Genomic DNA, 24,712 nt, shown 5'->3' on the forward strand with positions numbered 1-24,712 from the left:
TGTGGCTCAGTTTCCTCGTCTGTAAAGTGGAGGTGATGATAACGATGTGCTGTGTAAGGCTACTGTGACCATAAATAATAAAGTGAACCATGCACATAATGTGCTTGGAAAGGCACCTGACACTCTGTAAGTGCCCAATAAGTACCAGCTAAGAGTATGAATCTGTCTCCCCTGCTAAATCTAGGCTCCAGGAAAGCAGGAATTAGGACTATTTATTTGTCTCAGAGTTCCTGGTACCTGGCTCAGCTGATGCTTAGCAGACATTTAATACCAAGCTGAAAGAATGCAGGGATGGAAGCCAGGGTTTTGAATACTTTCTCCTGCTAACATTGTGGGAGGCTCAGAAAATGAGGGGTTGGGAGGAAAGGAGCAGAAAGTCAGGCGGGGTGGGAATAGTTCATGACATGCAGGAAATTAGAGGTTGTGAAGGTGGCCATCTCAAGAGGTGGCTCACAGGACACTTTTCCTTGACATAACCCTGACAGCATGCCCTCCATGCCTCTGCCCTGTTTCTCTCCTTTTGAGTCCTGTTTTTTTTTTTTTTTTTTTGCTTTTTAGGGCCACATCTGCAGCATATGGAGGTTCCCAGGCTAGGGATCAAACTGGAACTACAGCTGCCAACCTACGCCACAGCCACAGCCACATGAGATCCAAGCCGTGTCTGCGACCTACACCGCAGCTCACAGCAATGCCGGATCCTTAACCCAGTGAATGAGGCCAGGGATGGAACCTGCATCCTCATCGTTCCTAGTCGGATTCGTTTTCCGCTGCACCACAACGGGAACTCCTCCCTGTTTCCTTAGACATCTTCAGGATCTATTTAATTCTGTCTCTCCTCCAATCAGCTCTCTTCAGAAGAGCTAAGCCTTTTTTGCTTTTTTTGAGAACTTAAAAGACTATGCTACCTTCCCCCCAAGAAATATTTGCAGTTTTAATTGTATTTTCCAGTATGAAAAGAAAAACAGGCAAAAAGAGGCTCTGCTCTCCTATTAAGAGGCAGCACCATCACCAGCAGGCAATGGAATTACCTTGCTGCCCGGGTAAATCTTCCTCTTTTTCCTGAAATTCAATTCAGCGGATTCTCCCACCTTTTTATCCAGTCCATCCTATACACACCCTGTATACTGTATACATCCTGTATCCAGTCCATCCTGTCCACAGACACAGGCTGACTTGGCAAATGTAACAGCAGACCAAGCTTTATGATCAAAACTCATATTTTAAATGATATGCAGCAAAAATTGTGAAGAATGAGAATATGTTTATAAAGATCATAAGCAGCTTTGTATGGCTCCTTAGTACACAGATTTTTATAAAATGCATTATCAATTTGTTCACAAAATGTTCATTAGCACCACATAAAGCTGAGGAAGCTGAGGTACAGAGTAAGTGATTGTCTTTAGGCAGATTGAGGATGTAAACCCAGGCACAAGCATCCCAAACCCTGAGTTTTTTCCATGCTCCCATGGAAGCAGGGCACCCTTCCTGTCAGGTGTGCAGTCCCTCCCCTGGGATCCTGATCTGATAGAGGCACCACCACCTCCTGCTCCAGGTGGGTAGGTGAAGAGGTCTCATTTTGGGGGTGCAAATGATAGGGATGGAGTAGGCACAGATAGCTGTAGAAGTTCCAACATGGGACCATAGATAGAGAGGGAGACCTAGGAAACTTTGGGAGTTCACTGTAAGTTGATAACTGCTCAAGAGAACCATCAGAACAAGGCAGTCTTGATTGACTAGAGGAGGCACAAGACAGGCCTCAGGTCATTGGGTGGGGGATGGGATGAGGCCTGCATTCAGATTCAAACCTAGAGCAAGAGTTTGAGGACCACCCTTCTGCCGATTTGAATACAAACCTTAAGGATACTAAGGAGGGGCTACTACTCCAAGAAAAAGGAAAAGGCGGTCTTTTCCAACCCCTACTCCTCTTGGATGATAAAACTGTAGCCCATCTGATCCTGGGTCAGATCCTCCTTGCCTGCCTGCTGTATCTCTCACAAGCATCCTATCTTAATAAATCTATTTCTTGCCTATCATTGTCTCTTGATGAATTCCTTCTGTGCAGAGGCATGAAAAACCTGAACTTCAATGAGTCTAGACACTGGGTGAATGATTCTAATTTAAAACTGTGGGTTTGAGTCCCAATCTGGGTTTAGGGTGGGTCCAAGTCCCAATGTGGGTTCTGGCTAAGTTCAGGACATCAGTGCTGTCAGTTTCAGATATTGCTACAACCAGGAAAGCGCCGAACACACGGAAAGCAAGGATAACATTCATAAAAGAAATTAATAAAAGCTTAGTTAAGAAAGGGTCAACTTTAAACCAGTCAGAGACTCAATCACATCATATTGGGTCAATAAATGTTGGTCAATGTTTGTATGACCAGCATAAATAGGCACAAGTAAACACCTAATAGAAATCAAATTAATGATGGTCATTTGCAAGCTACATGGATGGACCTAGAAATGATCAAACCAAGCAAAGCATGTCAGAAAGGGAAAGACAAATATCATATATCACTTATAGATAAAATCTAAAATACAACACAAATGAACATATCTGCAAATCAAAAGGAGACTTACAGAGAGAAGAGACTTATGGTTTCCAAGGAGGAGGAGGTGGGGGAGGGATGGTTTGGGAGTTTGGAATTACCAGATGCAAAATAGGATATGTAGGATGGATAAACAACAAAGTCCTACTGTATAGCAGAGGGAACTATATTCAATATCCTGAGATAAACTATAATGGGAAATCTAAAAGAGAGATTGAATTAATGGAAGAAAATGATAGCACAGTCTTCTGCTCCTGAGACTTCCTTACTTTGGATGCCTTAGATCTTCTCTTACTGCCTGACACTCTTTCAAACACCTGTGTATTTAAGGACTGGCCTTTGTGATAATCATTGGTTAGCTGACGAGGTACTCAGGTAGGAAAGTTGATGTATCACTGCCTGAATGTAAAAAAGAAGGGGAAGGTAGGAGAAAGCAGGTGAGATGCTCTCAGATGATGCTGAAAATTACCTCATCTTTAGATTGATACCAAATTGTTCAAAAACTAACCAGCTGCTGTTTTTTCATACACACCATCCATTTAACAAGGACTCACTGAATGCCTGCCATGGTCCCAGACAGAATGAGCCAAAAGTACAAACATTTCTGGTGTTAAGTACCTTACATTCAAATAAAATCTATTGAATATTAGATGAATATAATGGGGGTGAGGAGGCATGAAAAGTTTCAGTAGGTTTTCACCAACATTTGGGACAGAACTGCTATTCTCCTAACTTTCCATGAAAGCCTTAAGCTGAAAAGAACAAAAAAAAAAGTACTTCCCTAAATGAGTAGCCAGGGCAACAGGCATCTGAAGAATTGCATTTAGAACAGAAAAGTCTTAACATCTCAACATATGCATACTGTACCAGCAGATAAGTCAGTATCGGCTATTGGAAATACATGATTAAAAAAGAGGATTTTACAGCTTTTGAGTGCTTACCATGTGCCATATCCTCTAGTATGTATTTTACAAATATTACTTTATTGAATGCTCACAAAACCCAGAAGTATGGGTATTACCATTTCCTCATTTCTTTTGGGGTGGGGGGGCATACCCACAGAAGTTCCCAGGCCAGGGATGGAACCCACGCCACAGTAGTGGCCCAAGCCACGGCAGTGATAACACTGGACTTTTAACCCACTGAGCCCAGTGTCTTCCTTTTATAGTGGAGGGCACTGAGGCATGACGAAGTGAAATGATTTGCCCAAGATAAACAGCTACTGAAGGATAGAAACAGGATCTTTACCCAGAAGCCCACTCTGAAGTCCAAACTCCTAACCACTATCACTTAATCAGAGTTTTTGTTTTTGTTTTCTTCTATGCATTCCCTCATGACACTCTTAAAACTGAAAAGTCTTTCCTCTTAGTTGGTCCACTGACAAAAGCACACTGCTAAGTAAATTTATCAACTACTTCTTTAGTATGGAATTATCACCAAATCATTCCAATTACTTACCTATGAGACATTTCCATCCTCAAAGGATTGGGATTTTGTGATTTCACATTAGAAGTTCCTCCATCCTCAAAGTCGCCTTCCTGTGTTGAGCAGACCAATCTCAATTTTCCTGACATTCAAAGATGAAGCAGGTGTAAGTGTTTAATTGGGGAACATCAAAGGGAAAAGTTTCTGAAGATTTTATCACTTTCTTAACACTAGACCAACTTCAGTTAGTGGGCCTGTTTTTTTCTCTTTTTTTTTTAAGAAAAAAAAAAAGTACTGCTTGGAATAAACAAAGTGTTTTCTTTCTGTTTTCCTTTAGTTTTTTTCAAATATTTTTAAAACAGAGGATAGGATTAAACTAACCTGCTCCTTAGAAAAGAGATAAGGCTGCAGACACCAGCGAGTACTGATTTTATCTCCTTTCTAGAGAAACTGCCCCACATTCAAAATCTTTTATTTGAATATTCAGTTTGGTATTCAGAATTGGGTATTCTACCACTTGCTTCTCTGACCCACACAGAAAACACACCCATACACACACCCTCCCAACATGCACAGAACTTTTTTGAAAAATGTATTTTCAATTCCTAGAAGTAATGTCTCTTGCTTTCATTAGAAATATTGTTGACCTCTAACATAAGTTCATTTGGGCATGCTTTTTCTGTTTTTGTTATTGTTATTTGCGTTGTTTTTTCGTTATTTATTTTTTTTCCATTTTTTTTTATTACTCAAATGAATTTATCACATCTGTAGTTGTATAATGATCATAACAATCTGATTTCACAGGATTTCCATCCCACAGCCCAAGCACACCCCCTCACCCCCCAAACTGTCTCCTCCGGAGACCATAAGTTTTTCAATGTCTGTGAGTCAGCATCTGTTCTGCAAAGAAGTTCAGTCTGTCCTTTTTTCAGATTCCACATGTCAGTGAAAGCATTTGATGTTGGTGTCTCATTGTATGGCTGACTTCACTTAGCATGATAGTTTCTAGGTCCATCCATGTTGCTAAAATTGCTGGTATTTCATTCTTTTTGATGGCTGAGTAATATTCCATTGTGTATATGTACCACATCTTCTGGATCTACTCTTCTGTCGATGGACATTTAGGTTGTTTCCATGTCTTGGTTATTGTAAATAGTGCTGCAATGAACATTTGAGTACATGTGTCTTTGAGAGTCATGGTTTTCTCTGGATAGATGCCCAGGAGTGGGATTGCTGGATCAAATGGTAGTTCTATGTTTAGTTTTCTGAGGCATCTCCATACTGTTGTCCACAGTGGTTGCACCAATTTACAATCCCACCAACAGTGTACTAGGGTTCCTTTTTCTCCACACCCTCTCCAGCACTTATTGTTTATAGACTTTTGGATGATGGCCATTCTGGCTGGTGTAAGGTGGTACCTCATCATTGTTATTTATTTTTATACTTTAAGCCACTCTTCAATGAAGTAAAACTGAAATATTAACTGACTTTACCTGCTCTGAATCTTTTCATATTTAAAAACAAACCCATTTAAAATTTTTTTTTTTTTTAAATTTTGAAATCATTATAAACCCAAAGGAAGGTTCCAAAAAAAGTAGTACATAGAGAACCAGTGTTCTTTTCACTAGGCTTCTGCCCATGGTAATGACCCAAGCAGAATTTAGCATTTCCTATTATCCATCACTTTAGGGCTCTAGAAATGTGCTCCTCATTTTCTGACTTTGATGCTAGTTATAAATACAGTACCAGAGGACTTATGTGTGAATACAACATTGTAATAAGAAATATTTTTAAAGCTATCTAATTAAAATATATCCTCCAGTTCTTCCAAATATAACCCTAATTAAGCTTTCCAAGTTGTAGACATCCAAGGCTTTTAGATGCACAAGACACTTTAAAAAGTATAGCTTTTTTTAATTCTAAAAAGCAGTTTTGACATCAGTGTGCTTGCTGATTGTTGAAGCAGAGACGCGATGTGTATCTGGCTTTGGCTGAGTCCATCTGACAGAGACTTCTGTGGTTGGAGAAAGGTCTTTTGTGAGGTTGATTCTATTCAGTACAGAAGAGTTGACTGTGGTACTTAGAAAAATAACATAGACCAAAATAAGATGGGGAGTAATTATGCATAGTTGTAACCAAAGGAATAACTAGCAGTTACCATGGAAAATGTAATTCAGCAATGTGGTTAATTCAGAGATTTGCTTTAAAAAAAAAAAAAAAGGAAAAGGAAAGAGACAAGAATTGTAAGCAGCATTGGCTAGTGAGATGGGCAAGTCAGTTCCCATCACTGAGGGCTGTTCTTTCTGGTTCAGAAGAGCTACAGTTTGCTGCCTGTGAGCTAAGGCTGTAACCGTGGGCAGGTCTGGCTTGACCTCACCTTCTCTGTGCCTGAGCTGTGAGCACCTGGGGCAGTCATATGACTTCTCTACATTTTCTTGTTCTCTTCTGAAAAATGGGAGCTGATATTTATTACCGCTTGGTTTCATGGGTGTTAAACTTGTCTCTAAACTCATCAAGTTGTAGAGACCCAATATGCACAGGTTTTCATCGATCACACCTCAATAAAACAATCCTTAAAGAAAGAACACCTGTGTGTAGCACAGAGTGGCAGCATGAAAAAAAGATTCAGTGTAATTCCCGACATAGAATAAGCCCCTCATGACTGCAGTTGTTATCATCAGGAGACCAAACATCTTTTAATGCAAGTGCTACTTCTAATCTGGATTCTGGTCTCAAAATCCTCTTGAAAGTTACCCTAAGAGGATTTTGGTTGCTGTGGATTTGTTTCAATGAATGTAATGAAATAATATGTATGTTTAAGGCACATAATGGCTAACAGGAAAACAAATTATGAATTTATGGCCAATGAGATGAATCAGAAGCAGGCGCAGTGGCTGAAAGCCTGGGGTTTTGGAAGCATCACTTTGCCCTGGGCTTGCCCATCCTCCCCTGGATCAGGCAGCAACCTTTCCCCAGACATCCATTCTTTCGCTCACAAGCAAGGCTCCTTTCACTCAAACTGGCTTTTCCAATGTAGCTGTGAACTGGTATTAAGGAAATTCTTGGTTCCCTAGGCATTTTAAATCTACTGCATTATCCAAATTACCCTCACATCTCAGACACATTTCTGTTGTTTGTATTTTTTATGTTCCCACCTATGGTACTAGTTAAATTCCTTTCTCTAGTCCCGAATGTGCATGCATTTTATATCTATTTTGGGAGAGCTGTCAAAGTTTTCTAACAATCACATGGAAGTACATGGTTTTAAACTTTAATTTGAAAAATAAATCAGATAGCCCTCAAATTAGAGTGAGGAGTATAATGAGTCCCATATGTCTATTCTGCAGAATCAATTTTTTCAAAGTTTGCTTACACACTTGATCCAAGGATCCAATTTTTCTTTCTCTTATGTATAGCTAATGGATTTTAAGGCAAAGAGTAAACATCATGTTCTCCCACCCCTACACACATCTACCTGCATCTCTAAAAAGTAACCATTTTCTTACAAAACCAGAATGTAATTAAGTCAATAAAATTAACAATAACTCCTTGTTGCTCATCCCATAATCACATATTCAAAATTTCTAATATTATGCTATTTTAACATTGGGTTGTTTGAATATGGCTGAAAAAAACTATGCTAAAATATATTTTTAAAATTTTTAAACAAAAGATGAACTTGAACTTAAAGTATTAGTAGAAAGTTGAGAATATCTATAGGGCAAGAAACTTTCTGTAAGTTGTATGGGTTTAAGATAGAAAGACCTCAGACTGTAATATGGAACTCAGCCAGGAGGGGGAGGAAGCACCAAAGAGCTTGCTTTTCACCATTTCTACTAGGGTGGTATTCACTAAATTTTAGGAGGGCGATAAAACACCCATTGGAGCTAACATGCTGCAGAATATAATGCTATAATTCCTATTGGTTAAAAAATCTTTTAAAAATTATCAAATGAGAATAAAAAGAGAAAATGAGCAGAGATGAATATTGATCATCAAGAAAACTGTTTATATTTGGGCCTACTAAATGTGTGAGGCATTATACAAAGAACGCAGAAAGGAAACCAAAATAAAGTTGAAAACAGAATTTCCTATCAAATTATCTTTCATCAACCATGTTGTGTTTTAGCAATTATGTTGAAAAGTCATAATGTAGTATGCACCTCTTTCTTAGCACCCCAGCTGTGTTCTGTACATTTAACAAAGTAAAAGAAAATCGTTTGAAAATATAGATAATGCACGACCAAAATTAAATTAACTCTAGGTGTTTACCTGTGTTCAACAGGTAATTATGAAGCTCTGAATACTTGCTAGGTACTGGGTGGATATTCTGAAGAAACTAAGAGCTAAATAAGGTTATTTTCCAATATAAATAATATTATGTATATGAAATAGGGAGAGGAGTTGTTTTATTTTTTGATATTGCTAAGCTAGGCCACAGGATGCTGACCTGCTGACATTTTCTTTTATAAAACTGGTAAAGTTGTATTTTCATGTAAATCCAGGTGGTTAGAATGTATACACTTTTTGTAAAAATAGCAAACCGCCCTAAAATGATACCTTATAAAAAGTTTAACAAGTTGGTCAATGCAAGAATTAACGCATGAAGAAATTGTTGAAATAAATTATTCAAATAAAATGAAAAATGTGTATTATATGAAGACTCTTAATGATCACATGAATGTCAATGTCCTGTGCATTTTGGGAAATCTAATCTCCATCAGGACTCTGCAAGCATAATGTTATTAATTAAAATTATATCTCATACAGTGATGTATAGATAAAAAATAAATTTCTGATATTTTCCTTATTTCAAAATTATCAATTACTTTAAGATTTTGAATTCTCTTTAATGATCTATTAAAGATTAATTTATCATTGATGGCATCATTTCCAGAACTAACCCAAGTATTTTAAAAGTTAGCAGAAAAAAATATTTAGAGACCATAATTTTAAATGTGAATACTGTTTTTGCCTTATCAAATTACTAGCCTCTGTGTTTCTGTGAAAAGAAAAAAGTCATGTTCATCAAAACCCTAATGGTTGTTAAATCACATCGTTGCCAAATAAAAAGAAACAATTCCTTTAGGATATTTGTCGAAGTTTCTTAGATTTTTTTTCAAAAGTTGATTTAATTATTTTTGTTGTTATTCTGATCTCAGTGAAATCTGGCATATTTTCTAGGTTGACTGACATTTGAAATCCTAAATCTTTTTGTTAGCAACACATTTTGAGAATAGGCAATAATGCAAGTAGTTTTGAAACAATCATGCCGTAATCAACAGAGAAAGGAGTTTTATACCAAGACACTTTTCATAAATGACAACATATAACTTAAAGAGTCACTGTGGGATGAGCACTAATATCATTCAGGTCAAGCTCTGTAACTCCTTAAAGAACAGTTTAAATGCTGTGAATATCTGTTTTGGGTTATGATTCACTTGTTAACAAGGCATTACAAGCTACCTGAAACCTAGTTAGACGATTCTAAAGGATTTGAATTCACCTTTTAGGTTCAAAGAAATGAGCATAATTAGTGATAGAACTTTCCATGGAGAACAAAGCACTACTGCAATATATTCTTCCCTCCAAGAGAATTATTGCCATAATTATGTAAATAGAAGGGGATCAATAAGTGTGTGTTGTAAGCTCCATGAGATCCAGGTTTGCTTTTGTTCAGTATTGAATCCCTTCTACTAGAACAACAGCTGGTATCTATCACATAGGTGTTGTAGAAACATTTCTTGACATGAATAAATCTGGGGGTCAATGAACAGGGTGCTAGAGAGAGAGAATTCAAGCATGTGGAGATGTCTTTTGGTGGCAGAACTGCCAGGGTTGTGGATGGAAATATGGAGCAGAAAGACAAATGAAGAGAAGTTAAAGGAAATTCCTAACCCGTAATTTTCCTGGCCAGGTTGAGTACAGCTTGGGGTAGAAGTTCATAGGTTTGGTTAAAAGAAAAAAAGTAGCATCCAAGAGCAAAAGATAACTATGAAGTAACATATGCCAATCTGGGGCCCAAAGGCAAGTTTATGATTGAGATTATAAACTTGACAGTGTGATGCTTACAAATAGAATGCTCAGTCCAAAAGGACTGATGGAATACCCTAGTAATGAAGGTAAATACAGAGAGAAAAAGAGAGACTTCCCCCTGGTGAGCTTATCATCATGGAACAGAGGAAAGGAAACTGGAGGAATAGTCAGGAGAAAGAAATTCCAGGAATATGGGAACATATAGAAGCATCTAAAGAAAGGTTCTAACGTCTTGATGCAGAGTATAATCTAGTTGGGAAGAAAAGATGCAAACCTTGACGCAGCTGGGCTAACACACGCTATTTCTCTTTCTTTCTTTCTTTCTTTTTTTTTTTTTTTTTGGCTTTTCAGGGCCGCACCCAAGGCATATGGAATTTCCCAGGATAGGAGTTGAATTGGAGCTGGAGCCACAAGCCTACACCACTGCCACAGCAATGCAAGATCCAAGCCGGATATGTGACCTACACCACAGCTCACAGCAAAGCCTGATTCTTAACTCACTGAGTGAGGCCAGGGATGGAATCTGCATCCTCATGGATACTAGTCAGATTCGTTTCTGCTGAGCCATGACGGGGAACCCCAACACACGTGTTTTAAATACAGGTTTTAAGAAAAAGAGTAGATGATTTTTTTCACCAATAAATTAAAGCAAACAGAGATTCTAATTCCAGTAAGGTAAATATCCTAAAAAGGTAAAAGTCAACTTGGAAAAAAAAAAAAAAAAAAAAAAAAAGCACTGAGTTTAAATCACTACCAATCCTGATAAGTGATAGGTTCCCAGGAGGATGGTGACAGACATTCCCCCCCCACCCCCCCACCCCCCCCCCCGCCCCACACACACCAATGTGGCTTTTCCCCTTGGAGACCTGCTGCAGACCCTCTCCGGGAATGTGGATGCTCAAGTTGGGCATCAAGAAACAAAGGCCTGCGGGAAAAACTGCCTGCAAAGATTAGCCACCTACGAAGATTAACTGCCCTCTCTCAAGTGACTCAACTCCCCATCCCTCACCTGACCTTCCTCGCTTCCTTCATTGTTCCCTCCATAAACTTACCCCACAGGTTCCAGATAAGCCTAACATCTCCTATTAGTTGGCACTGGTGCCATCTTGAGCTCTGCCTGTCCATTTCAGATGTCTCAATACTTTTCTCTCGCTTTATCAACTTGGCCTTGAGCATTCCTTCCTGGGCAAACCTAACATTAAGCCCATTAAACTAGAAGCCAGTCCACTTGATCCTCCACTGGCCCAGGAAGCAAGGTCCCATGGTGCTTTGAGTCCCACACTGTATTCTGAAGGAACTATCTGCTATGCTATGTTCAAAAAGCCAGTCTATATTGGGCTATTTTAAGCAATAGATTTACTTCTTATAATGACATATCAAGTGTATGCATATGGATAATCACCTCTATTTCCAGCTGCAAAGAGAAATTTAGTAACAATATTCCAGTGGTGTCCTTGGATGCAACAGTTCTAACATGATATACTAGTTACCTAGTGTTTGTTATTTTCAGTTTCAAACATGTAAATTGCTAATTTGAAAAATATACGATGAGAACATGGAAAAGGGAAATGTAATTTTGAGGATGTAAAAGAGAGTACACAAGATGCATCATCGAGAGAGACAAGCACACAGAAGAGAGTTCCACAGATGATCAAGAGGTCTTTGTTAATTATGTATGAATGGGCACTGTGTTCCACAGCTAAGGAAAAAGAAGCATATGCACAAAAAAGAAATTCGAGACCTACCTTTTATGTTCCAGGTCTCTTTAACTGTTCTCGGCACCTGACCTAGCATCGGGAGATAAAACAGCAAGTGACAAGTCAGATGAAGGGCTCTGCACAAAGACCTTCAGCCAAGTAAAAACACAAGTCAATGCATCATCTACAAAGAGAACAGCTTTCAAGCACTCTAGATGTTTAGTACTTGACGTTAATTATAGGGACCTGAAATGGAAATAGAACTTCATCCAGGCGGCCCCTGGAGGCCTTTGCTTACAAGCTATACTCCAAGGAGAGGTGGCTATGTGGGTCCTGCCATAGTTCCTGCCCATTTTGTGCTGTTCCATAATAGAATTAATTGCAGGCCCTGATGCATAGGCTTTTATCTAAAGCTTTCACACTAAGAGTCAGAATCTCACCATTGGAGCCAGGAAACCTTGAGCCTTTGTCTCCACATCTGTAAAATTGGGCTCCTTCATTTGACCTGCGAGAATTCTGTGAGGTTTAAAGTATCCAGTATGTTGGAGTTCCAGTCATGGCACAGCAGAAACGAATCTGACTAGGAACCACGAGGTTTCAGGTGGTTTCGAGGTTTTCGGTTTCCCTGGCCTCGCTCAGTGGGTTAAGGATTCAGCGTTGCCATGAGCTGTGGTGTAGGTTGCAGACACGGCTTGGATCTGGTGTTGCTGTGGCTCTGGCATAGGCCAGCAGCTACAGCTTCGATTCGACCCCTAGCCTGGGAACCTCCATGTGCCATGGGTGCAGCCCTAAAAGGACAAAAGACAAAGAAAGAACGAAAGAACTAAAGAATGAAAAAACAAAAGAACGAACGAAAGAAAGAAAGAATCTATCATGTTACTGAGTACTTCATAAGATCTCAATAAATGGTATTTAATAATAAATATTTTATTTTTTCTTTCTTTCTTTTTTTTTTTTTTTTTTTGGTCTTTTGTCTTTTGAGGGCTGCACCCAGGGCATATGGAGGTTCCCAGGCTAGGGGTCTAATCAGAACTACAGCTGCCTGCCTACCCCACAGCCACAGCAATGCCAGATCCGAACCCTGACTGCGACCTGCACCACAGCTCATGGCAATGCAGGATCCTTAGCCCATTGAGTAAGGCCCGGGATCGAACCCCAACCTAATGGTTCCTAGTGGGATTAGTTTCCACTGTGCCATGACGGGAACTCCAAATATTTTCAACTTTTTAAGTTTGCACGTTGCATAGTTAAAATAACATAATGTCATCTTTGAGACTAAAACATGATTTCTCTTTAAGAGGACTTGCTGTCTTATATTGTTTTTGAAACTTAAGGTGGTTTGTCCATGGGTTGCACCTACTTGGAAATAAAACATTATCTGGAAGTCTCTCCTACAATTTGATAATCTTGGAAACTAAGTTTTTAGAATTTTTCTAGGAGAAAACAATGTTTTATGCAGGATTTTCAATGACATGGGGTATTGTAGCTCTACATTTGATGCTGATCTTTTTCATTTTTATTTATTTATTTATTTTTTCCCATGGAAAAATGGAAGTCCCCAGGCCAGGGGTCAAATCAGAGCTGCTGTTGGTAGAAGTTTTTTTTTTTTTTTGGTCTTTTTGCCTTTTCTTGGGAGGTTCCCAGGCTAGGGGTCGAATCAGATAGCCGCCAGCTTATGCCAGAGCCACAGCAACAGGGGATCTGAGCTGCATCTGCGGCCTACACCACAGCTCACGGCAAAGCTGCATCCTTAACCCACTGAGCAAGGCCAGGGATTGAACCCGCAGCCTCATGGTTCCTAGTCAAATTCGTTAACCACTGAGCCATGGTGGGAACTCCAGAGCTGCTGTTGGTTTACACCACAGCCATAGCAACACTGGATCCTTAACCCACTGAGTGAAGACAGGGATCCAACCTGCATCCTCATGGACACTAGTTGGGTTTGTAACCCGCTGAGACACAAACATGAATAAACCTATTAAGAGTATCCCAGTGCTAGATATGTGATAACTATCTAGAGATTGACTCAAGATTGTGGAAGTTCTTTATTTAGCTCAGCTAAGCTAAGAGCAATCATTGCAGTTCCTCCATCAGGATTACTTAACTGAAGACCTCATGAATGAGGTTGGCAAACTCAAAGGGGAGATATCATTACATATTTGTCTTCACTAACCTTTAACTAAAATGTAGCCTCCCTTTCAATTAGGCAGACAGGAAACCACAAGAAGTATTAACAGTAACTGTGTATTACCCATACACATAACAGTTATTTTCATATTATTATATAGGTTTTTCTTAATGGTTACATTCAACATTGCTCTGAAATTCAGGGCTTATTTCCAGCCTCTTTATTTAAATTGGAACGTCATAACTTGAATGTTTATGGGTAAGTAGGTCACAATTTCTGTTTTAAAAATTAAAGAAAAGAATACAAACTTCAGTTACATATTTTAGTCAGAAGCAAAGCTTAAGTATTTTAGTTCTCAGGTCAGAGGTCACAAACCAGAAAATACTTCTCAGATGGAATGTCCCCAGCCCTGTACTAAGCCACCAAGTACTTCCAGGTCAAGTTTGTCTTCTGCTCTCAGAACCATAACTCCTTTTCTCAGGGGATTTGTGAGCTTGAGATTATAGGTCTGACTTTCTGTCCTTCAACCCTACTGAATTATCAAAGTCCTTTAGGGCAGAACCAATGTGGAATCATGCTGTATAGTGTGTGTCAGAATGTAGCGTATTGCCAGAATAAAAAAGATACGCAATTTAAAACGTTAAATATATATGGTAAGTTAATGAATAATTCATTAATTAACTCTCCTTCCCAGAGAAAATAAAAAGAAGCAAACAAAAGGACAACATTCATATTTTCAAAATAGACTAAAATATATTCTGAGAAATTCACTAAGGAAGAAAAAAAAATACACATACACATACAATATCACCAACAGAAACGAAGAAAGAGTTTTGAGAGTAGTCTCTCCTCATATTGAACATAATATCGAAGCATCATTATTATTGTGTCAAGGCACAGACCAGCCAAATCCATGTCTATCCACCATCTGGAACCCAGACCACCTTGGATGAAAATAAAATGGAACATCTCCCCTACTGCTGATTATCATCAGTTTGCAAAGGCTAAAGTCTACCTTTCAAGTATAGCTACCAGCCAAGAAGATTTTAATACTATTATCTTGCAAGGAAACACTTTCATTTAATTTAGGTGAATCCATGGCTTGTCATTGTTGAGGAGGAAGAAGAGAATGTTGACACTTTCTATTGATTTAATAGAGATAGTAAGGCACTGCTCCTCTCCAAATAAAGCTTATTTTATATACATATATATTTGTGCATATATTTTATATACATTATACATATCAATCATATTAACATATATGTTATGTAAATGTATTATAAATTATATAATTTATACAATATAAATATAATATTTATATATACATAATATATTATATAATTATATTAATTATATATAACATGTATACATACAAAATTAAATATACATAATTAGTAATAATCTCTAATTAGTTATACTTAGAAATTACATAAGACAGACATTTCACAAACTCTGGGCTTTCACAATGCTGAAAGGAATTATCAACACATTATTTAGATCTTTCTGTTTGGCTATCATAAAAAATAAAGAACACGACTATTTCTAGTTTAGATGTATTTCTAACTAAATCTGAGACGGAGCATATTGTCTCAAAATCCATCAAGCATTGTAAAATCTAAGAAGTAAAGAGTTTTATATTAAACTACCTTTCAGGCTTCCTATAAAAGTGAAAAAAAAAAAAACCCAAAAAACCCCGAAAACGAATAGAACCTATGTTTCTTATTAACAATTGTGAAGACAGATGTTCATATTGAACTAAAGTACCATGGACTAGAAAGGAAATTGGTCCTTGAGTTTTTAATCCATACATTTGGATTTTAAATCCTTGTAGAATTCCATCAGTGTTTGAAATTTTATTCCTAGAAGAAATTAATCTTAAATAGTAATTATGGAACATTTCTATAGTTGAAAGTTGCCCACATATTTCTTGTGATTAAAAACAAAATGCACTATTGCTTTCTATTTTTCTAATAAATTTTTTGTAATAGAAATACTTCTCCTAGTTGTTATTTATCAATTGTCTTATTGTTCTGTTAGGTCCTGCATTTGTTTTTCGTGAAGAAATTAATCTAACACCTTCAACATTTTAAATAATTAGTCTTGCTGGTCTAGTTTTAGCAAGGGGTCTATTTATAGTGTTGCAAATTTTGCTAGTACATTTTAAGTTATTTTAGGACTTAAGCAAAGAATATTAGAAAAGAGATTTTTTTTTGACCATCTTAAGAATTGACTCTCTGGTATATGCGTGTGAATTACAAAAACAAGACACTCCTTTGAATTCTTCATGGTTTGACCCAAGTACAAGTGTGATGTGATTATCATAAACTTTAAGATACTCTACATTTGAGAGAGTCATTAAACACTATAAGCAACTTGATTTGTTACCTCCTTTCGGGGGGGAGGTGTTTCTGACAAACGTGTCTTACATTATTATTTTTTTTGGTCTTTTGTCTTTTTTAGGGCCACACCTGCAGCATAGGGAGGTTCCCAGGCTAGGGGTGGAATTGGAGCTACCATTGCCGGCCTACACCACAGCCACAGCAACGCGGGATCCAAGCTGGGTCTGCAAGCTACACCACAGCTCATGGCAACACCAGATCTGTAACCCACTAAGCGAGGCTGGGGATTGAACGGCGACCTCATTGTTCCTACTCGGATTCAGTTCCGCTGCACCACGATGGCAACTCCATGTTTTCCATTATTTACCAACTGTAAAATAGGAACTGAACAAATATTACTAGAATTCTTCTAATCTTTAAAATGATAAATGGCTCTCACTTGTATTTTTTCAGATATCTTGGATACATTTACTATGTTTGAGGGCCTTTTCCCTGCTGGAGTGTTCATCTCAGGAGACAGGATCTTACCTAAGTCATTCGAGGATGGGTCTATAGCCCCAGAATGATGCTTGGAACACAATAAACTACCTTTTGGTTGTCTGTCTGATGTCCTGAATGAACAGACTTAAAACACAAAGTATGACAACATGTATTCCACCTTGTAACTGATGATTTTTATGCAGTTGCTCCAATATTTAATATTTAGTAATGGCTTCACTAAACTTTTACTGAGCCACTTGTGATAGCAAACACCATTCTAGGAATATTGAGGGTATATGTCTTTCTTTCTTTTTATTTTTCAGCCACACCCACAGCACACAAAAGTTCTCTGGCCAGGGATGGAATGTGAGCCTCAGCAGTGACAAAACTGGATCTGTAACCACTAGGCTGCCAGGGAACTCTTAGAGTATCTATCTTTCATTGAAATGAGACATATTCACTGAAAAAGGAATTGATAGGGATGGAGTAGGATAATTACACAGGTAGTTGTAGAAGACCCAATAAGGGACTATAGATAGAGAGGGAAACACAAGGAACTTTGGGAGTTCACTGGTAAGTTAATAACCACTCAAGAGGGCCTTCAGAAGGAGGCAGGCTTACTTGACTAGTGGAGGTATGACATATGCCTCAGGTCATTGGATGGGGAAGGGCGAGACCTGCATTCAGGTTCTGACAAAGGACAGGAGTTTAAGGGCCATCTTTCTGCTAATTTGAATAAGCACCAAAACAGTCCTAGTTCGACCTTATAAGGTCAAATACTCTCTTACCAGATACCAAGAAGGAGCTACTATTCTAGGAATGAGGAAGAGGTGGGCTTTTCCCACCCCTACTCCCCTTGGATGATATAACCTAACCCTCAGGGCAGAGCTTCTTTGCCTGCCTATTTGCATCTCTCACAAGTGTCCTATCTAGATAAATCTATTTCTTGCCTCTCACTTTGTCTCTTGCTGAATTCCTTCTGTGCTGAGGCACAAAGAACCTGCACCTCAGTAAGTCCAGACACTGGGTGAGTGATTCTAATTTAAAAACTGCGGGTTCAAGTCTCAATCTGGGTTTAGGCTGGGTTCAAGTCATAAGTGTTGTCAGTTTCAGAATTGCTGTAATGTCTAGAATGGGAATTGATTACATTTTTCAAATCATGAAATGAATGGTTTATTTAAAAGTGGCCAAATTATGTTTAATCAGAAGACTATCTTCTGAAATTTGTTTTCCTCACACTTGACCAAAAACAATGACTAACTTAATATAATTTTACACTGATGGTTGAGATCTGCCATGTATTTGAGCAATGCTCTTTGAAGAGAGCAAGTTTTATGACAATGATATTTAAAAGGGTAACCGATGTTATGTCATCACTTAACATTTTCGCCCTTCCCTATTAGCAATCATACACTTAAAGCTGTATTTCTATATCAATGAACAAAATAAAAATCAATACAGCTTATATTACTAAATGTACATTTGGTAAACCTTTTTTTAAAGCTTTTCCTTTTTCTTCTAGCTAATTTATTTCATTTTCTGCGTATTTCACTTTCCCCAGGTCTAAAATCCTCAGTTGTGCTCATTTCTCAGCAATAGTTGTTTCACTGATGAGATTACTTCATAACTTCATTTTAATTTTTAATTCAAATCTTCTTTTCCTAACAACATACTGTGGCTGCAATTGGTTTTGGTTATTTTACCTACCTGAATTTTATTTCTGAACTTAAAAATTCCCTTGGTTCCTGTGCATTTTGGCTTTTTCTTTTTGTTTCTTACTACCTTTAAATTCACTAGCATTAATATTTAAATGCTTGGAAGGGATGCCTATTGATGAAAATCGCTACTCTTTAAAAAACAAAAACAAAATAGCTTTATCTCAAATCATTTCCAAGTTTCATAGAGATTAAAATTCATATATATATATATATGATTTTATATTACTCGGCCATAAAAAAGAATGAAATAATGCCATTTGCAGCAACATATTTGGCCCAGAGATTATCATATTAAGTGCAGTATGTCAGATAAAGACAAATATCATATGATATCACTTATATTTAGAATCTGAAACAATGACAAAAATGAACATATTTACAAAACAGAAATAGACCTACAGACATAGAAAACAAACTTATGGTTACCAAAGGGGATAGCAGGTTGCGGGGGAGAGTTAAATTAGAAGTTTGGGATAAACGCATATACACCACTGGATAAACAACAGGTAAACAACAAGGACCTACTGTATAGCACAGGGACCTAGATTCAGTATCTTGTGAACTGAACCACTCTGCTGCACACTTGAAATGAACACAACATTGCACATCAACTATACTTCAACAAAAAATAAAAATAAAATAAGTAAAAATGCCTTAGAAGAAGAATCTTTAGACTAAGTTCTCAAGTTTGAAGAAACTGCATTATTTCTGGTGAGTTTCTATTTATAAGTTTCTCCCATGTTTGCATCCATAAAGGGAGTCAGAATTTGATGAAGTTATTAGGATAGTAAGAATAATCTTTTTTTTTCCTTAGATGGAATAAATGTTTTACTTCCCTCAGTAAGAAGAAAATATGTACCTTCCTGTCAGTCAAATGTGAATATAAGTTGCCAACACATGAGATCATTTCTAAAGACAGAGTTCGTTTCCACCTGCCAGTGCCCACCTGGGCTCAGAGAACTTGTGTTCCCAGGCAACTGAGATGACTACGGGGGATGTTGGTTATTCTAAAAACAGGTGAAAGTCCAGTTTTCTACAGGCCTGAAACCTAAATCATAACTGTCTCGTGGGAGCATCTTTTCTTCGGGAGCTCGTAGTGACTTCGCTCTCAAATTGTCTGCTGTCAAACTGAGCCTTTACCACAACAATTAATCACTGCACATCTGTTAGGCAACACGACGATTAGATTTGCAAAACAAATTGCATAAGGAATACATATTCTTCTAGAATTTCTGAACTATATCCTTTTATCAAGTTAAATTATCAGAAATCACACGCTTATCAGCAAACATAGCTATACAATTCAGGCTTGTTAACTGGAGTCACATTGTTATACAATAGATTCCCAGAATGTATTCATCTTGTACAAGTGAAACCTGCTAAGTGTGGTAAGTATGTGGGGGATGAACACATTAATGAGCTAGGCTGTGGTGACTATTTAACAAGATAGACACACATCAAAACGTACAACTGTACATTTTATTATTATTATTTTTGTCTTTTTCTAGGGCCGCACCCACAGCACATGGAGGTTCCCAGGCTAGGGGTCAAATTGGATCTGCGGCTGCCGGCCTACACCAGAGCCACAGCAACACGGGATCTGAGCCGCATCTGTGACCTACACCACAGCTCCCAGCAACTTTGGATCCTTAACCCACTGGGTGAGGCCAGGGATTGAACCCGCAACCTCATGGTTCCTAGTCAGATTCGTTAACCACTGAGCCACAACAGGAACTCCAGTACATTTTAAATACATACAATTTTTATTTGTCAATTATACCTCAATAAAGTTGGAGGAGTGGGGAGAAAGAAAATGCCACTTCTGGCTTACACTGTAGCTATAGGGCTGTCCCAAACTTGGTGCCTCCCCTTTTTCTGGCCAGGTCACATGTAGATTTTCCTAATTATAGTGAAAGAGAAAGTTCTGAACAGTAATGTAATAGGAAAGAACAAATCTGACTCCATATTGGATCTGTTTCTTTCACTTTAACCTCTGTATTCTCTTGGTTTTCCTACAAGTGAATCCCTAAAGCAATGTTGCCCACCTCTGGGAACTCTGCCTCCCAGACCTGAGCACTAAGCTAAAATACCTTTGTTTACCTGACTAGGCCCACCTGTGATGGCTGTAGGAAAGAAGAAATTAACACATCCCCTCCAGAGTCTGGCCAGAACCAGAAAGGATTTGCAACAACTTAGTGCCTTTTTAACTTTACCTTTTCACCTTCCCCTCTTTCTTCCATAAAAGAACCTCACATTCAAACCTGGACAAGATGGTTCCTTGCCACACAGTCTACCATCTTCTCTGAATAAAGTCGCTATTCTTTGCCCCAATATCTGGACCCACGACTGACTGGCCTGTCGTGTGGTGAGCAGTGTGAGCCTGGACTGGGTAAGGTTAAAAGTTGGAGATGAGAAAGCAGGTGCTGCAGACCCTCTATTCCCTGTAAAGTGTGATCCCCCAGGGACCACCCACATGTGCCCTCATTCCTCACTCCTCAGGGGCTGTAATGACCCTTCCCTCATGTCAGGCTCCTGCTTGATGTCCACAACCAGCACATTTCCTTGGAGATTTGGAGGCAAAGGGAAGAAGGAGGGAGAGGAACTGGGGCTCCAGGGAAACCTAACCATAACTCTCTCATCAGGGTAAAGTTCTTGTTAAAAAAAAAAAAAAAAAAAAAAAATCTCCATTTAGGTTCCTGCTCTGCCACTTAGTAAATACATGAAGCTGGGCAGCATAACTGAATTAACTGCACTCAAGTCACTGCATCTGTAGGACAGGTTGTAGCATCAATCCTAAAATAAAGTGGCTTTGTATACATGAAGCCCTTATCAGGAGGCCTGGCATGATTTCCCTGCATATTTGCCACTGTTTTTGTTGTCGGAATCATTATTTAGTTTGCTCTAGAAATAAGGACTCAGTTTTTGACTTACAATATCAAAGTGGGCAAACAGATAAGAATCCTAACGAAGGCCCGTTAAATCTGTAATTGGTTTTATTTATTCTCCTTTATCATAACATTGGAAAAAATGAGTATGCTTTGAAATACTGTGCTCAGGAAAACCTGCCATCCATTGTCAATGTATTTGTCTCTATGTGAAAAAAGCCTCGGGTCTCATTTGCGTTGTTTTATGAGGAACTTCCATAACAATTACTGAAAATAACCAACAGAAAACACTCACCAAACTGCAGCTCAGTATTACACTTTAAAGACATATGCCATGTCATGAATTGTTTAGCATCTCTCATACATACTCAAAATTCAGTCTTATATTGCTAGTGCAAAAGATATTGCATTTTTTCCCCAAAACAAGTGAATGTAGTTGTTCAGATGAATCCTATAGGTTTGTTAGTTATATCTTTTATAGACTAATACCTTTTTAAAATAACCACTATTATATTACTGTTAAGAGAGGTAAAATATAATTATGGGAAACTTTAGTGACTTTGTAATCCTTGTTTTAATGGATACATGATAGAATTATCCAATTCCCAATGTGGATCTAAAGGAAATAATGTGAAAGCAAGATTTCACTGCAATACCAGAGATTACAGCATCATTTTATACATATGCACATAAACATCTTACTTTATTTCCTGTGTACCTTTATTCATATAGAAAAAGTTATTGTGCTCCAAGTTTCTGAAGGCTTGGTCATTTTTACATTACACATATTGTCAAAATATTGAAGGCTTTTAGGTATATTCATAATCTAATTTAACATAAGCCTGATAATTAGAAAATTTTAAATATTTAAAATAATATCTTTGATTCGTGCACTAGCCAGCAATAGCCTGGTCCACTCAATTTATCTGTATTCCACAGTTTTGGATAATTGAGTTGTATATAATATGACTTATTAAATTTCCATTAGAAAGCAATTTTTAAAATGCATGTTATTCATAAAATCTAAATGGGGGCGATAAGACCTGACACCCTTGTTTCATGAAGTTAAAAATGAAACCATAAGTGTTACCTCATGGACAGGATGTGGCGTTCTAGAGAAGGAGGAAGCCAGGGATGACTTCATACTTCTAGGTGTGAGTAATGTGCAGGATGGAGCTGCCACTGACCAAGGCTGGAACGACTGCATGAGATATGGGTTTGAGGAGTGGTAGGGATTGCTCGTTTCACTGCATGATGAATTTGAGATGCTCATTACACATCCAAGCAGAAGAGTCAAGTAGAAAGTTTATAAGCTTCTGGAGTTGAGCTGAGATGGCTGGGCTTGAGGAGTAGACTTGGAGTCATTAAAAGCCAAAAAATGGGGAGTTCCCACTGTCATGCAGTGAGTTAAGGTCCCAACTGCAGAAACTCCGAGTAGCTGCAGAGGTACGAGTTTGATCCAAGAAACTGGATTAGCTCAGCCAGGGTTGAGGTAAGCAGGAGAGTTGAGGGCCCATGATCAGAAGGGATGGAGCAACACAAGATGCATTTTTGGGAAGGAGGTTAAGGATGAGACCAGGTTAGACTGAGCCTTCAGAGGTCTTCCTGCAGAAGCCAAAAGATGGAAGAGAACCAGCAAAGGGCAAAGAACAAAGATGCAGGAGGCAAGGACATTCAGCACCAAGGCCTGTGCATAGAAAGAGCTTAGCCAAATAGAATAAAACGCTCTCTGCTATTTGAGCCTAATTCCCCTTCCTGCATCTTTTAATTCCATAACATTACTGCTTGTTCTTTTACCATGTGCAATTTCTCTTCTGATCTTTTTCTTTCTTGGAAACACCCACCCTGTTCCTGTTAATATCCTTCAGCTAAGTGGCAGAGTACACTTGAGGGTCACGTCCTTTCCCTGAGGCACACACATCAGCTGATGTGCTGCTTACGGACCCTGAGCCTCCTTGATTGTCAGTATAAAGTCCTGCTTTCAGAACACACACGCAAAAAACACACAACCCATACATTCTAAGATGCATGCATATAGATCATACAAGCATTACATGGCGACCCTCACTCCAACCCTTTGTTTTTAGACACAAGCAACACTCCAGTCTTAGAAACCATCTTAGAAATCACCTGTCCATTTACAGAACTATGAATGTTGAATAATTTCTCAGAGACATTTGAGTTTATGTTACTATTTATTATTTCAATTTAAACCTACCAAAATCCAACAAAAAATGTTATTTGGAAGTAAATATGTCACAGAATATTTCCACACAGTACTTTTCAACTTGGGTAAGTTATACTGCATCATGATAAACTTGCAGTAATACCCAAAACCTCAGGGATCAAGTCACAAAAAAATGAAGACAGGCTCTAGGTTGGGATGTCTTACACTTGGGGTTATACTTGATTAAAATTTCCAGTTCACATTTGTTTCTCCTTCCTCTTGTTGAAATACTGCTCAAAGTAATTCTGTGATCGTATTATTGCTTCAAAGATTTTTATATGAACCAAGCATATATATGTACTCATGTGCCTTAAATACACATAACTTTATTTTGCATAGGTTAAACAGCCATGCCCTTATTCTTAATTTTGTATTGTGGGCAATTATATAACCACCCAAAGAAGAAAATAAAAGTACCTTTTCACAACTGAGAAATCCAGGAAGAAAGATATAATATAGTAATACAATTTCTTTTTCAATTTCAACTAGACCCATAAGATCATCAATTTCTGTGTAGATACATAATTATCTACGCTTTTTTTTTTCCATTGGAGCTCAGTTCATATGACCAATTAAACTCATACAGACTGTTGCACTTTTATTTAAGGTTGACACACACAAAAGCCAGTTTGGGAATTCAAATGGCAATTTAACAAAATAAATCTGAAAGTCCTATTAGCCTGACCGTAGCTTTCTTAAGCTAATACATATCTCTCTACTACTTTTTGCAAACTACATTAAGTCCTTTTTCTATGGAGCACATCTAGAATAGCAACAGTCTTTAGTTAATCGATTTTTTTTTTCCCAGTATGATCCTATCTTTGAAGGAAATACATCCTGATGAAAACAATATTAACACATTTTCCCTTACTCTGGGCTCCAGAAATAATCCAGAGAACCATCAGCTTTGAGGACACTTCTTGTCAAGGACTACTTGCTACACGTTTGAGCATCTCTCCTCCCCAAAGTCCTGCACTAATGTCTCCATCTCTTGTCTCCCTCACACCAAGGTCATCCAGTCTCCTTCCTAAAACTAGAGAGTGAGAAGTCTTGTCCTACATTCAAACAAGTCACAGATCTAGACCTGAAAAACATTTAAGATGTTTCTTTAAATAACATCACAAAGCTTGTTTTTCTATGTTCAATAACACACCATTCAAAACGGTGATGTTTCACTTGCCCTGAATACTTTTTCTTTCTTTCTTTCCTTCTTTTTTTATTTTTTATTTTAT

General features: G+C 38.1%; 1 protein-coding gene across 2 annotated transcripts in view; it reads right to left on the reverse strand.

Annotated features, from left to right (window-relative positions):
* Positions 1 to 530: 530 nt before the first annotated feature.
* LOC146395835 (uncharacterized) overlaps positions 531 to 24,712 on the reverse strand; it is an 811,516-nt gene continuing 787,334 nt past the window's right edge. Inside the window, exons 5-6 of one of the 2 annotated variants that reach the window (XM_084999815.1) lie at positions 11,752 to 11,793; positions 1,770 to 4,112 (exon numbers count right to left, since the gene is read on the reverse strand). In XM_084999815.1, the coding sequence (XP_084855941.1) occupies positions 11,755 to 11,793 (39 nt within the window). In that variant the 3' untranslated portion in view covers positions 1,770 to 4,112; positions 11,752 to 11,754. Of the gene's footprint in view, positions 4,113 to 11,751; positions 11,794 to 24,712 lie in introns of both variants that reach the window. The other variant, XM_084999816.1, reaches the window with a different exon arrangement.

The sequence above is a fragment of the Sus scrofa genome, chromosome 15, assembly GCF_054392235.1.
Source record: "Sus scrofa isolate SSC_HxYL_T2T_F1_AM1 chromosome 15, Sscrofa_HxYL_maternal_Yorkshire_Landrace_v2.0, whole genome shotgun sequence".
NCBI classification, from domain to species: domain Eukaryota; kingdom Metazoa; phylum Chordata; class Mammalia; order Artiodactyla; family Suidae; genus Sus; species Sus scrofa.